The 14,827-nt window shown below is 56.8% G+C and overlaps 1 protein-coding gene across 1 annotated transcript; it reads right to left on the reverse strand.

Moving 5' to 3' along the window:
* Window positions 1-3,642: 3,642 nt before the first annotated feature.
* On the reverse strand, window positions 3,643-5,542 carry LOC147413344 (avidin-like). Its single transcript, XM_086479795.1, has 5 exons — window positions 5,477-5,542; window positions 4,563-4,682; window positions 4,238-4,448; window positions 3,765-3,885; window positions 3,643-3,683 (listed from the first exon to the last, which is right to left on the reverse strand). Exons 1-5 carry the CDS (start codon window positions 5,540-5,542, stop codon window positions 3,650-3,652), a joined length of 552 nt encoding a protein of 183 aa, XP_086335921.1. The 3' UTR covers window positions 3,643-3,649.
* Between the last annotated feature and the right edge of the window lie 9,285 nt (window positions 5,543-14,827).

The following is a 14,827-nucleotide window of genomic DNA, read 5'->3' on the forward strand; positions in this document are numbered from 1 at the left end:
GAGGGAAGAAAAAGGCTCAGGTGTCTCCTGAGAGGACCTGACTCCATCCCCTCAGGGTATGGGAGCTGGCCCTGGAGGAGGAAGAGTTGAGGGTGACACCCCCTGCTGCATGGATGGTTTTGGTCCGTCTCACTCGAAGGCTGCAGGCCCTCCCATGCTCTCCTTCTGGCCTTCTGAGTTTTGTTTGGTGAGACAACCAGGGGCAGTGGGGGAAACCGAGAGGTTCCCGTCCGTAGCACATGTGCTGCAAGCTTAGCAGTGGTGCACCGGACGAACTGACGTGTTGAATTGCTCTTCCAGAGGTGGTCGGCCACACAAACACAAGTGTTGACAGTGCCCAGAACACCACAAGTCTTTTCAGTCCCCAAGACGTGAGAAGGCTCCTTCTGATCGGCACAGCAGCCACCGTGCTGTCCTTGCCACTTGCAATAGCCTGCTGTGTCAGGATCTGGCGGTGGAGAAAGACCAAGCAGTGAGTCCCCGATTCCCCGCGACACTCCTTGCTTCCATGGCTGCTCGGTGCTCCATGAGTTGCAGGTGTCCACCTTGGCCAAGGTGGGCCAGCAGCTCAGCCCGTGTTGCTGAGCTTTGCCAGCTCTGGGCCATGCTGTGGGGGACACTCCCTGTGTCCTGTGTGAAGCTGAGGGCCTCAGCGGCCTCCACTCTCCACAGGCTCCACTCTGAAACATCAGACCAGCTGGAAACTGGTGGCTGCCACTCACGCTCGGACAAACAGCACAGCCGCCCTGGCAGCCCTGGGAGCCAGACCCAATGCCAGCAGCCACTGTTCCTGCCTGGAAACCTGGCACAGCCGCCCTCCCTAGAGCCGCCCAGCCCATCCGTGGCCACCCTGCTGCCGGAGAACCAGCCCAGCGGCCTTCAGGCCCAGTGGCAAGAAGAACAGCCTCCTCAGTGCATGAGTCAACCGGCCGGACTCTCCAGAGAGAAGGCCCGGCTCCCCTGTCACCCGGCCCAGATCCCAAACCCACCAAAATGGCTCCCCTTCCCCCCAGATGAGCTCTGCAGTGCCGTAGCCGAGACGTACCGTCAGATGGACGAGTATTCAGGTGGCCTGGACACGCCTTCCTGTCAGCCAGTCCAGCTCTCCTGCAACCCAATCCGCATCTCAGATCCCCCGGACTGGGTCCACAGAGCTCCAGACGAGCACTCCAACCAGCCGGACGAGTCCTCTTGCCACCCGGCCGAGCCCAACAGCAGCGCAGCTGAGCTCTGCAGCCATCCAAAGGACTCGACCAGCCAGCTGGCCAGGCCCTCCAGGCACCAGAAACGAAAGTCCCTCCTTTCACTCTTCAGAAAAAAGTAAATTCGTTGTATGTGGCATGGCTTCGGGCTGGACTTGGCCGTGTTATGTTAACAGTTGGACTCTGATCCTAAAGGTCTTTGCTACCTCAATGCTTCTGATTCTTGGCTCGTAGTCTTTGGAGCAGCAGTGGCTTGGCCACTAGCCCTTGTTCCCACGAGCAGCACCATGGCCTGCCTTACAGGCAGTGCCCGTCACACACCCGAGCCAACCAGCCACCGAGTCCCTGCGTGACCTGGGAACTGCCCAGCTCCATCTCCTGAGGAGGCACAGCAGCTGGACTGAGACAGATGTTGCGCACTGAGATGCTCAGTGTCGGCTCCTTTGTAAACAGTCGACAGGAGCAGTCCCTGCAGCAATGGTCGCGCAGGGCAGTCTTCTGCAGGTGGTTGAGACACGTAAGTGCTGGAGGACCCCTGCAACGGAGACTCCTTCTCCACTCTGACCGTGACCAGCTGTTTGAGGGATGTGATCCCCTACGTGAGCATGACCCCACGCCAAGATCCCAAGAAATTGGGGGTTTTTTTTGTGACCCATGCACTGTGCGTGAGCAGCTGCGTACACGGACGCGGCAGCGGCGAGAGCGCGAGGAGCCTCCTGCCGCCTCGGGCTCCCCGTGGCCCGGCAGGCATTCACGGCGTGTGAATGACCAGGACCAAGGCTGGCCATGCAGCAGCAAGGGCCGGGTTTCCACCCAGCAGGGGGCCTGCAGTGGGGCTGAAGGGGACCCCGCTGCTCACCTTTGCTGTGCCCATCAGCCCGAGCGGGAAGGAGGTCGATAGTGCCGGGTTTGCGGCTCAGAGAGGCAGAGCAGACACGAGCTGTGTGCAAAGCACTGCGAGCAGGTCTTGCAGCTGGGTAAAACCCAGTGCTGATGCATGCCCAGCGCCCACGGGGAAGCACCCTCAGGCGCAGCCCCCCGCAGATGCCTGCGGCCACCCCTGGCACACCGTGTCCTCTCACCTGCCGCCCCACAACCAAGACGCTGGACGTGTCACCGCCTCGCTGGGTGACCTCATATGGGGACCGGCCTTGCCAACAGCTCTGCCAGCCCACGCCGCAGGCACTTCTCCCCGGCAGCGCGGCTGCCTGCAGGGTTTGCAGACTGCTCAAACCGTGGTCAGCACCGCCGCCTTGCTGCAGCTCCCCGCCACTGCTGCACAGCCCCCGGGGAGCCCTGCCCCAGCGAAATGTTGACAGGTGGCAGTAATAAAGGCATAGAGGTCCTCTGCTCAGAAAGGCTGTAAGGGAACTGAAACAGCTGGAGAAATTCCAGGGAGGCCCTGAGAAGGAAACAGCAGCATCGCTCCGGAAGCTGAAGATGGACCCGAGGGAGAAAAACGTGAAAAGCAACCCACGTGCAGCTCTGCATGAGGCAGGCTGAAACACAGAGCAGGTGGAAAACTTGCTAACACCACGGATGCTGTTAGCAAAGCTCTGCCGTGGCACTGATGGCAGGAAAACCGGGCAGCAGCGGGAGGCGGCAGCAGCACCAGCACGCTCCTGCCTTTAGGCTGCTCCAACCCCAGGCAGGGTGCCAATGCGGGGCGCGAAGCACCGTCCGGGGTTATTTTGGGACTGCACGGCTCGAGGACCAAGTTTCAGAATCAGACTCGGAGCAGAGTTTCCTGGAAATCATATGTTTTGGCTGGGAGGGGTGACCCAAGCAGCACTGGAATTGCCCATTACGGTAAGTCACAAGGTCCGGCAGGCAGGGGTTTGGGGCCGGATTTGCTGGATGCCCGCTTTCCAGTAAATCACACACTTTCCCCAGGAAGAGTTTTGGGGCTGGATGTGCTGCAGCTGCCAGCGCTGTGCTGCCGGTACGGAGCAGCCCTCGCCGCTCGCCAGGACTACGGACACAGCCGGGACACCCACACCTGCCTGCCCGAGGGCTGCCTCAGAGCCGGGGGGGATCTCAGGCAGCTTTCTGGGGTGCAGAAGGGCCCCCCAGCTTTACCCCCGTCACGCTGGCCCGGTGTGGAGCAGGGAAGAGCCAGTGCTGGCCCACGCTTGCTGTCAGAGGGTCACTGTGGGCATGCACCAACCCACGTGGGCTGGAAAAGGGCCAGTCTTTCTTGGGACCAGTCTCTTCCCAGAATGGCAGCGTGAGAGCTTCGCCCGCACCCACCGCAGTGCTTTAGCACAGCTTCCCCAGGACGTAGTCACCGACTGCACAAGGCTGGGCTGCAAGGTAAAATTTGAATTCTCTTTGTGTTTTGGGGACATCTTCCCCCTGAGCTGGTAACAACCCCATGCTGGTACATACTGACGGTGCTGAGGGGTCTCCCAAGCCTGGCTGAAGTGAGAGGGTTCTCCCTCCTGCTTTCAGCCCGTGCGAGTGAAGATGTTGCGGCCAATCCTGTGGGGAAGCAGAAGGCCATCGGTGCCCGTCCGGTGGAGGGGCAGGGGTCCCAGCCGGGCTGGGTGACCCTTGACTCACCTGGTGGCTTCCCAGTCGCTGGGCAGGGAGTCGACCTTCTCCCGCAGCAGCCAGGAGGTCTGCAGGACCTCCTCCCCACCGTCCCCAGCAAAGCACTGGCCCACGAAGACAGCTGTGGAGTCTGGGGGAGCAGTGGCTGTTAGCATCCCAGCGGGACCCCAGCTGTGTTTGCACCTTCACCGGCACCACCAGGCTTAACGCTTACAGAGCCCGGGTGGGTCCCAGTGTTTGCTGGGAAATGGTCTGTGGCAGAGACGCTGTCAAAGCCACTCTCAATGGCGCCTAGCGCGAACAGTGCTTCGGGAGGTGTCCTGCTGTGTGCAGGTACCGTCTGGAGTGGGGAGAGATGAGGGAAGGACAGACTGGGGACAGGACAGTGGCCAGAGGGATTGGGGTGGGCGCTGGGACCTGCCCGAGCTCCCCCCTCCAGCCCACCAGCCCATCCAGGCACAGCTGGTGCTGCAGCTACTGACCAGAGAACTTCCAGTTGACGGTGAAGCCGAAGGTGCACTGCCCCTCGTTGTCCAAGTGCTGGGAGCCGACAAGGGGGGACGGCACGATGGGTTTCTGAGCGCTCGACACGGCGGTGTGGTACTCGCCGGAGAAGTTGCCCTGGCTGTCAACCGCAGACACGTGCATGCTGGAACCCAGCTCGTTCTCCCACCAGCCGGTCAGGTCGCACTGCTGGGGGACGAGCAGACGTGGCCCTGGCTTAGTGCCTGCACACAGCCCTTAGCCCTGCCATGGGCTGAGCCCCCTGCCTGCACCCCCTGATGTCCGCAGGGTGCCGGCTCTCACCTTGGCTTTCCCCGCGGGGCGTTCCTGCTCATGGCCTGGCCGCCACTCGGTCTCGGTCCCCTTGGTCTCCTTCACCCCGGCCCTTTCCCCCCTGGGGATCTCGGCTGCCTGGCAGAGGAGCTTGGAAAAGGAAGAAAACACAGGGGCAAGGTGTGGGCAGCGGCACAGCAGGGTGTCTGTGGAGCCCCGCGAGAGCTCAGGCACTTGCTGTTCAGAGACAGGGTTTAGAACGTCGCTGCCATCTCAGCCATGTCGGAGGGCCAAAAGCTGGGGTAAGCAAGTGGAAGGGGAGAGGTGAAGAGGAACAGGTAAAGGCAGGAGCCCCAGACAGGCAGGAATAGAGGCAGGCCCCCCGCTCCAGCCCTGCCAGGTGAGCTGTGCGAGCCCACGACACGTCTGCCCATGCCTTTGGGGACGTGTGCTCTGTGCATGGCCCCAGTGGGCAGCCCACTGGGATGGGCAGAGCCCTCTGGTCTCTGGTGGGCTCCGTTGCAGGCAAGGATGCGGCACGGCCGGAGCCCTGCAGCGTGCCACCAGCAAGCACCGGCTCCAGCTCCGAGCGCCGCCAGTCCTCTCCCACACCGCCCCTCCCCGGGCAGGGGACAAGCCACCCCGCTGGGGCAGGGTCCCCAGGTTACCCTTGCGTGTCCCCGGGGCGGCGGTCCCCACATGCGCGCCCCGCTGCTCCCGGGAAGGCACCCCCATGCACATCCCTCCCGGGGCCACGGACAACCCCGGAGCATCCCCCGCGTCGACAGTAAGGGGGTCCTCCTGCTGCCGGGGATTCCCGCCGCCCAGGGCGGGGCTCCCACGCGTGTCCCTCCCCAGACCCCGGGACCCCCGCGCAGCGCCCCGGGGCCGAGGTCCCACGCGAGTCTCCCAGCCGGAGCTCCCACGCGCGGCCCCGCTCCCACCTGAGTCCCCGCCGCGGCCGCGGCCAGGGCCGCCCCGACGGGCAGGGCGAGGAAGCGGCGGCTCATCGGGCTGCGGCGGCGAAACTGAACCTCGCCGCGCCGGGGCCGCCTACAGCTTTATAGCCCGGTGGGAGGGACGGGGCCGCGGAAGGGGACGGGGGTGGGGATGGGGAAAGGTTGGCATGGGGATGGGCATGGGCATGGGCATGGGCATGGGCATGGGCATGGGCATGGGCATGGGCATGGGGATTGGGACGGGGACAGGGGCGGGGGCGGGGCCGGGGCCGGGGCTGGGGATTGGGATGGGGATAGTCATGGGGGTGGGGATGGGGATTGCAAGGACGGGGATGCAGGAGGGACTGACTGCCTGGGGCTGCCCACTGGCGTGGCCCTGCCTGGGGGTCCCCTGCCGGGTCTCTCCTGGCTGAGGGCTGTGCCTGGGATTCACCCCTGCCCCGCAGGAGCCCCTGCACCCCAAACTGCCCCTCTGGCCACTGCGGGGGACGGACAGACGGATGGGAGTCGCGGGGGCAGGGCGGGGGTATGTGTGCGGGCACGGCTGGCGATCGGCAGCGGCTCCAGGGGTTCGGCAGACGAAAGAAGCGAACCTGCCCCAACAGCCATAGGAAAAGCCCAGGGCGCTGCGGGCTGGAGGTGGGCAGCCCTGCCCGTGCGTCCCAGGTGAGAGTGAAGGGGCAGCGGGCATCAGGGCAGGATCGGGCCAGGGTGGGCTGTTGCTACAGGGGAGCAGGACAGCTGCTGCAGCATCAGGGACGGGGTGTGGGGGAAGCGTGGCCAGGATGGGGGATGTTCGGGGCCGCTGACGAGTGCGGCTTGGGGGGCGGTGGCGGAGGCACTGCCAGTTCCTGGAAACCCTGGGGTTTTACTTTCTGTTTCTGTTCCGCAGGCAGGCTGCTTACGTCATCTCCTAGCCTGTGAGCTGCCTGTGCGGAGACAGCAGGAGAGAGGGAATTTGCAGCTGTGGGCTGACGAGAGGGTGCGGAAAATGCTGGCAACAGCGCTCAGTGTTCAAAAAGCAGACAGAGGAGTCCTGTCAAAATAAACTTTATTCGAATAAAGGGAGAGGCCACTGGGCATACGCCGTGGGGTCTCTCAAAGCTGCTGGGGTCGCAGCCCCTTATTTGTCCTAATTTCCCGGCCGCATGGGACCCTCCACCATTCCCCATTGGCTGAGGTACTAGGAAGGCACAGACTTCCCGATCCGCCTACTACATGTGCTACATTTTTACCCCTTAACGTGTACCCCCCCCTTTGCATCATACATCGTATGTTCCGTTATCATACCATTATGCATCTCCTGGGCGGAGAAGTTGATATTAATAAGCCTATCAAGCCTGTGCACTGTTCCCTGAGGTTGAAAAGTGCAGACTTCCCATGACTTTTTCGAGGGAAATATTTTTTAATGATTTTTTTTTTTTTTAGGTTATCTTCTCTAACAGATCTTTGTAGTCTGGTGAGTTCTGATTGCCTCTAGTTGCTGAGATACATGGCACCTTTTGCTTTACGAGGCCTGGTGAACAGTGTCGCATACCTGTCAAGGTCTCCTTGTCTTAGTCTTATTACTTACCAAGCACATGGCTCCTCTGGATAAACAGCGCCATGTACTTGCAAAACCACTCTCCTCCTTATCTGTTCACTGTTTAGGTCTGTGGTATCTTGAACCAGCCTGGGTTAATGTTACTGTATTTTTGTAAAGACACTCTCATAATCCTATCAAAAGGACAGAAACGAGGTCTTAATCCCTGTTCCCACGTGGTTCTCTGTGGCCCAGCATCGCCCCGTGGGCTCCGCCCGCCAGGGCTCCCAGCCTCATCCTCCCACTCCCACTGGGGTCCGGAGGCTTTAACCTCACAGACCTCACAGAGAAGATTTGGGGACTCCCTCTTGGTGCTGGTGACAGCCACTGGGGCCGTTTGGGGAGGGCGAGCCCAAGAACAAGCCCAGCGTGGTCGGGCCAGTGCCAAGGACACCAGTGTGCAACAGGGCTGAACTGAGGGGCTGGGATGTGGATGGCAGGGGTGTGGATGAGGGTGCAGGGGCGATGTCCTGGTTTGATCTAGAACAGAACCGGTTCTCCATTCAGTGATGTTACGTCTCAGTTAAGTCCTTCTAAGTGACTGCACTTTCTGAAGCTGATGGCATGTTTTTCCAGACAGCGTGTGCCTCGAGAAGTTTACAGTTACTGCCAAGCAAAGGTATGCAGAAAGGCTTTTGCTTGTACCTGCTCCTGTAGAAACCAAGGTCGCTGCTGAATCTTGTGCCCCACGCTGGGGTGCTGTAAGGAAAAGGGTTGTAATGAAGTAAAAAGCTGGGAGCTGCGGGGAGGAGCGGACAGGACAGGTGACCCAAACCTGTCACAGTCTTCCATTCCATATACGCTCTGTTCAGTACGAGGCTGAGGGAGCGCAAGGGTCAAGCCCTCTTCTTCAACGGCCAGCATCCGAGGAAGACTCTGTACTTGTGCTTTTGATGCCAACCTGTGTGTTCCTGAATCCATTTCCCAAATCCATTTCCTGAATCCAGTTCCCGAACCCTGTTCCCGTCTGCTGCCGTGTCCAGCCTGGGACTGCCCCAGTGCCTGCCCTGCAGCTTCACTGGTGACGTGATTGTCATTGTGGGAGTTTGATATTGGTTTCTCGTATGTTTGTATATATTTTATCCTTTTCTTATCAATATTTTTCATCTTTTCTTTTTCTGGTTATTGTTTCATGAAAGCTGTTTTAGTTTTCCTTTCCAACCCATAAGTCTCTCTCCCTTGTTCTCTCTCCCTTTCCCTTCTGGGAGGGGAGAGGGGTTAAGAGAGAGCATCTGTCGTGTCTTAGTGGTCAGCCCAGCTTCAGCCCTTGATGGATTAATTGGTGTCCAACGTGGGGCCTGACCAGGGCTCTGAGAGATCGCCTGAATAGTTCGAACTCTGGCTTGCTCAGTTGAGAGAGTATCAGGATTTTTCCTCTCCGAGTCTCCAAAGGTTGGAGATGAGACAGCTCACATTGCGCCATTGCTGAGCGCAATATGATACCGTGTCTCCTTCGAGTTTGGTTCTGAGTTAAGTGCCGTCGTGCTGCCTTCCCTGCCATATGTGTTGTATTATTCTTTGTTCGTTGTTAGCGTTTGTTTGCGGTTTATCGGTTCCGGGCGCTGGGCGAGAGCCGACACTTTGCTCCGGTGCTTGTTGCTGGTCTGGGTTGCGGCAGGTTGGGCAGCGGTGTTCCCTACAGTGTGTGCTGTTTCAGAAACAGGCACCGCAGCAACTCAGAGCCGGCCAGCCCTCACCACGAGCACGGCCACTGCTCCAGCTCTGGCAGGGAGCTCCGTCGTTACTCCAGCAACTCCGACAATGAGCACCGCGGCTACGCAGACAGCCGCTGCGGCCACTCCCACGCAATCTGCACCATAGCAGTCGCCCCTGTGACCAGGAAGAAAGTGAAAGCCGAAGTTCCGGGAAAGGGCCCTTCTCAGGCAGGGCCATTGGAGGGGGTGGAGTCAGAACCAGAGGGGGTCGTCAAACCCTTCTCTGTGAAGGAGCCGTGAAATGTGAGAAAGGATTTTAGCCCTCAGTGAAGGTGTGTCACTCAGCCCCTGGCTACTCCGGTGGTGGGATAACAAGGCCGATACCATCGACTTGGATGGTAGGGAAGCCAGGCAGTTGGGACCCCTGGCCGGAGACAAAGGCATTGACAAGGCACTTGTGAGAGAGAAAAACACTCTCAACCTCTGAAAGCCACTCTTGTCAGCTGTGAAGAGTAGGTATCCCTTTAAGGACAATATTGACTGTCGCCTGAGCAAATGGAGCACCGTGGGAAAAGGCATAAAGTACCTGAGAGAATTAGCTGTGCAAGAAGCGATTTAGAGTGACTGGCAAGTAGTTGTAGACCCTGATAAAATGCCTTGCAAGCGACCTGTGCTGCAGAAGTCTGTGCCGCGTGCACCACCGGTGCATTCCCACACGTTGTCAAGAATGGTCTGGGGCGGAGTCGGTGAGACACCAAGTGCGAACGAAGTGGCTGACAAAGTATGCCGGCATGAAGACGGTCTCTCTCGCCCCCTGCAGGCCCGAGTCTTGGCCATGGAAAAAATGGCTAAGGAAGTTGCAAAACAGTGTGAGAACCTGCCTAGGAGGGAGAATAGATGCTGTTCTTCCCCCTGAATGGAGCTGCGTTGGAGCCATCAGGAGAAGAGGCTCTCCAACGAGACCATCTCAAGAGGAACGGTACATGTCACGATGTGCCCTGTGGTCTCTCCTGTGTGGGGATAGAGAGGACGTGAGTAGGTGGGGTGGAAAACCTACTGCTGCCTTGCGGGCACGAGTGCGTAAGTTACAAGGTAAAACGAATAGAAGAGACAGTTGTTCCAGGAGGATGGCTGCACCAGTCTTCGGTGAGCAGTTCTTCAGCTCGAGTAGACCAAACGTGAGCAGGTGGAATGAAAATATAATCCATGCAGCCACACATTTATCCATAACCCCACAAACCCATTTATTGATAGCCGCGTAAACCATGTAAACCGTGTAAGCCACGTAAACCACACAAACCCAGTTGTCAATAGCGGCGCAACTTCATTCAGGCTGTGATAGTCTACGGTTGATCTCCACTCACCACGAGACTTCTGCACTGGCCATCTAGGGCTGTTGAAGGGCGAATGAGGCTTGCTAATCACTCCTTGGCCCTCTAGTTGACAGACTGGCTTGTGGATGGGCATCACAGAATCTCTGTTGGTACAATATTGTTGTCAATGCATCGTTTTGGCAGCAGTTGGCACCCAGCGTTCTTCAGCCCTACAATGGCAAGGTCCTTGGAAAATCTGCGCAAGATAGTCAGTGGCTGAATAGTCTCTATAGCTGCTGTACCAAAGGCCCCCCGACACCCTTTTGAGTCCTTAAAATACCCTCTCCTGAGGAAGTCTATGCCGAGGATGCACAGAGCTTCTGGACCAGTCACTACAGGGTGCTTTTCCCACTTATTCCCAGTTCGGCTCCCTTCGGCCTTCGATACACCCAGCTCTTGAGATCCCCCCCGTCACTCCAGAAATAGTAGTTGATTCTGTGCCTTTACAGTTCGATGGCACTAGGGTGCACTGCGCACTGGTGTCTACCAGGACTTTATACTTCGGTGGTTCTAACTTGCCAGGCCATCAAATCTACACAGTCCAATAAACTCGGTTGTCCCTCTCCTCTACCGATCTGGAGGCAGGGCCCCTCTAGCTTCGAGGGTGGTACCTGTTAGTGACAACTGGGTTCGTGTGGTGTACGGGTGTACGAGAACTGCTCACTCTAGACTGGAGCGACCTTCCTCCTGGAAGAACACTCTCTCGTATCTGTTCTACCTTGTAACTTACGTACTTGAGCCCTTAGGGCAGAGGTAGGTTTTTCCATCCTGTTTATCCATGTCTTCTCCATGCTCACGTGGGAAAGACCACAGGGCACCTCGTGACATGTACCGTCCCTCTTGAGCTGTTCTCGTAAGAGAGCGCCTTCCCCTAATGGCTCCGACACGGATCCGTTCAGAGGAACAGAATTCTCTCTCGGACAGCTTATCACACAGGCTTGCAACTTCCTTGGTAATTTTTTCCGTGTCCGAGATTCAGGCCTGCAGGGGACGAGAGAGACCGTCTCCATGCTGTTGTACTTTGTTAGCCACATCACTCACAGCTGGCGTCTCGCCATCTCCTCCTCAGGCCATTGCTGACGATGTGTGGGAATGCACCGATGGTGCGCTCTGCACAAACTTCTTTAACGTAGGTCACTCACATGGCATTTCATCAGGTCTACTTTTCTTGCTTGTAATTACAAATCACCTCTTGCACAGCTAATTCTCTCAGGTACTTCACACCGTTTTCCATCGTGTTCCATTTGCTTGGATGGCAGTCAATATCATCCCCGTAGGGATGCCTCTTCTTCACAGCTAACAAGAATCGCCTCCAGAGGCTGAGAGTGCTTTTCACAGAATCACAGAATCACAGAATGTGAGGGGTTTGGAAGGGACCTCAAAAGATCACCTAGTCCAACCCCCCTGCCAGAGCAGGACCACCTAGAGTAGGTCACACAGGAACGTGTCCAGGCGGGTTTTGAATGGCTCCAGAGAAGGAGACTCCACAGCCTCTCTGGGCAGCCTGTTCCAGTGCTCTGTCACCCTCACAAGGAAAAAGTTTTTCCTTATGTCAATATGGAACATCCTATGCTCCAGCTTGCACCCGTTGCCCCTTGTCCTGTCATTGGACATCACCGAGAAGAGCCCGGCTCCATCCTCCTGACCCTCGCCCTTTACGTATTTCTAAACATTAACGAGGTCACCCCTCAGTCTCCTCTTCTCCAAGCTGAAGAGCCCCAGCTCTCTCAGCCTTTCATCAGAAGGGAGATGTTCCACCCCCTTCATCACCTTTGTGGCTCTGCGCTGGACTCTTCCTGTCCTTCTTGACCTGAGGGGCCCAGAACTGCACACACTATTCCAGGTGCGGTCTCACCAGGGCAGAGGAGAGGGGCAGGAGAACCTCTCTCGATCTACTGACCACACCCCTTCTAATACACCCCAGGAAGCCATTGGCCTTCTTGGCCACGAGGGCACGTTGCTGGCTCATGGTCATCCTGCTGCCCACCAGGACGCCCAGGTCCCTTTCCCCTACGCTACTCTCTAACAGCTCAGTCCCCAGCCTATACTGGTGCATGGGCTTGTTCTTTCCCAGATGCAAGACTCTACACTTGCCCTTGGTGTATTTCATTACATTTCTCCCACCCAGCTCTCCAGCCTGCCCAGGTCTCTCTGAATGGCAGCACAGCCTTCTGGGGTGTCAGCCGCTTCTCCCGGTTTTGTGTCATCAGCAAACTTGCTGACAGTGCTCTCTGTTCCCTCGTCCGGGTCATTGATGAATATATTGAATGGTACTGGTCCCAGTACTGACCCCTGAGCGACTCCACTAGGCACAGGCACCTCTCCTGTTCCCCACGACTTGCCAAAGGTGATGGAGAGTGGTCTAGCAATGACTTCCGCCAGCTCCCTCAGCACCTGCGGGCTCATCCCATCAGGGCCCATGGATTTATGGATGTCCAGATTGCTTAACTGACTGCTAACCCAGTCCTCATCAACCAAGGCAAACTCCTGCTTTAGCCTGACTTCCTCTGGGGCCACAGGGGTCTGGGGCTCCTGAGGACAGTCTCCAGCAGTATAGACAGAGGCAAAGAAGGCATTCAGTAGCTCCGCCTTCTTTGTATCCTCTGTCACCGGGGCACCCGCCTCATTCAACATTGGGCCTACATTGCCTCTGGTGTTAGCTTTGTCTGCAATGTATTTGAAGAAGCCCTTTCTGCTGTCCTTGACCTCCCTTGCAAGGCTTAACTCCAAGGAGGCCTTAGCTTTCCTAGTTGCCTCCCTACATCCTCTGGCAACCGTCTTATAGTCCTCCCATTTTCTTTCTTATCATCACCTTGTCTTTGGCCAGGGACCCCAAACGCCTGGCTTCTCTACCCCCCAAGTTAATGGGGTTGGCCCCTTTATCCCAGCATTGGAGCGACCATGAGAAAATTGTCTCATCTCCATGACAGTTCAAGTCCTTTTTCACTTTTGCAACTCCCTCCTAGATAAGGGTTGGACTTCTGGTTCTGACTCCTCTCATGATTCTGCTTGAGACCAACTCTCATCAAAGTCTTTGTCGCCTCATCCTGACTCTGACTTGCTCACTGATTTTGCCTGAGAAGGACCCTGTCTCGAATCTGCTCGGGAAGGACCCTGAGAAGGACCCTCTCCTGGATCTTCCTCATCCTTCGCTGGGCCATCGGACTTTTTTGTCCGTTTCCTTGTGGTCATAGCAGCAACTCGTACCGGTAGCGATCGAGCTGCAGTGGCCTTAGTAGCTGTCAGTGTAGCGGCAACGCTCTTTGTGGGAGTGGAGGTGGTTGAGTAACACAGGCACCAATCATAGAATCACGGAATTACATTATAGGCTACCAGGTTGGAAGGGACCTCAAGGATCATCTAATCCAACCTTTCAAGGTAAAAATACAGTTTAAATTATATGGCCCAGCACCCTGTCAAGTTGAGTCTTAAAACTGCCCACTGTAGGGGAATCCACCACTTCCCTTGGGAGATTACTCCAATGTCACCAATGTTGAGTCAGACACCACCACTGGAGAGCATTCAGGAGAATCAATAATAATATAATGCTATTTTGATTGTCATAATACCCAGAGTCCTCAAAATCTAGCAAAAGTGGCTGGCCTTGGACATTGCCAAATGAGAAAAGTGGCCAGAACTCTATCATCTCTATCTCTGTCTCTATCTCTATCTCTATCTCTATCTCTATCTCTATCTCTATCTCTGTACTGACTCATGGATGGTGGCAAATGCCTCGCGGGGTGGTTAAACCAGTGGAAGTGGAATAAGGGGCAGCGCAGACGTAAAGCAATTTGGGCTGCCGCGTTGTGGCAAGATAATGCTGCCCAGCTGGAGAAACTAGTTGTAAAGGTACGTCATGTAGACACACACGTACCTAAGAGTCAGGCCACTGAGGAACATCGTAACAATCAGCGAGTGGATCAGGCTGCCAATATGTTCCAAACAGACCTAGACTGGGAACATAAGGGTGAAGTATTTTTAGCTTAGTGGGCCCATGACACCTCAGGTCATCATGGACGAGATGCAACATACAGAAGGGCTCGTGACCGAGGGGTGGATTTAACTATGGACACTATTGCGCAGGTTACCCACGATGGTGAAACATGTGCCACAATTGAGCAAGCTAAACGTTTGAGACTTCTGTGGTATGGGGGACGATGGTTGAAATACAAGTACGGGGAGGCCTGGCAGATTGCTTATATCACACCCCCTCAAACCCGCCAGGTTTTGTGCTCACAATGGTGGAAGCAAGCACCGGATGGCTGGAAACTGGACGGCTGGAAACATGTCCTGTGCCCCACACTACTGCCCGGAACGCTCTTCTGGGCCTTGAAAAGCAGATCTTGTGGCAACACAGTAGTCCAGAAAGAACCGAGTTGGACAATGGGACTCATTTCAAAAGCAGACTTAGAGACACCTGTGCCAAAGAACGTGGCATCGAGTGGGTATATCACGCCCCGTATCATGCATCAGCCTCCGGAAAAAATGAACGATACAACGGGCTGTCAAAAACTACCCTGGAAGCAATGGGTGGTGGGACCTTTAAAAACTGGGACAAGAATTTAGCGCACGCCACCTGGTTAGTTAACACCAGAGGATCTACCAGTGAAGCCGATCCTGCTCAGTCAGGCCTTTTACATACAGCAGAAGGGGATAAAGCCCCTGTGGTGTGTGAAAGGAATTTTCTGGGGAAAAGTGTGTGGGTTTTTCCTGCTTTGGGCAAAGG

Source organism: Leptosomus discolor, chromosome Z (assembly GCF_034619465.1).
Source record: "Leptosomus discolor isolate bLepDis1 chromosome Z, bLepDis1.hap2, whole genome shotgun sequence".
In the NCBI taxonomy this organism is placed as follows: Eukaryota; Metazoa; Chordata; class Aves; order Leptosomiformes; family Leptosomidae; genus Leptosomus; species Leptosomus discolor.

Coding starts and splice junctions, on each gene's coding strand:
- LOC147413344 (XM_086479795.1), bottom strand. CDS start 5,542: ATGAGCCGCCGCTTCCTCGCCCTGCCCGTCGGGGCGGCCCTGGCCGCG. Junction 4,683..5,476: donor CGGCCGCGGCGGGGACTCAG/GTGGGAGCGGGG, acceptor TCCTTTTCCAAG/CTCCTCTGCCAGGCAGCCGA. Junction 3,684..3,764: donor AGCGACTGGGAAGCCACCAG/GTGAGTCAAGGG, acceptor GCTTCCCCACAG/GATTGGCCGCAACATCTTCA.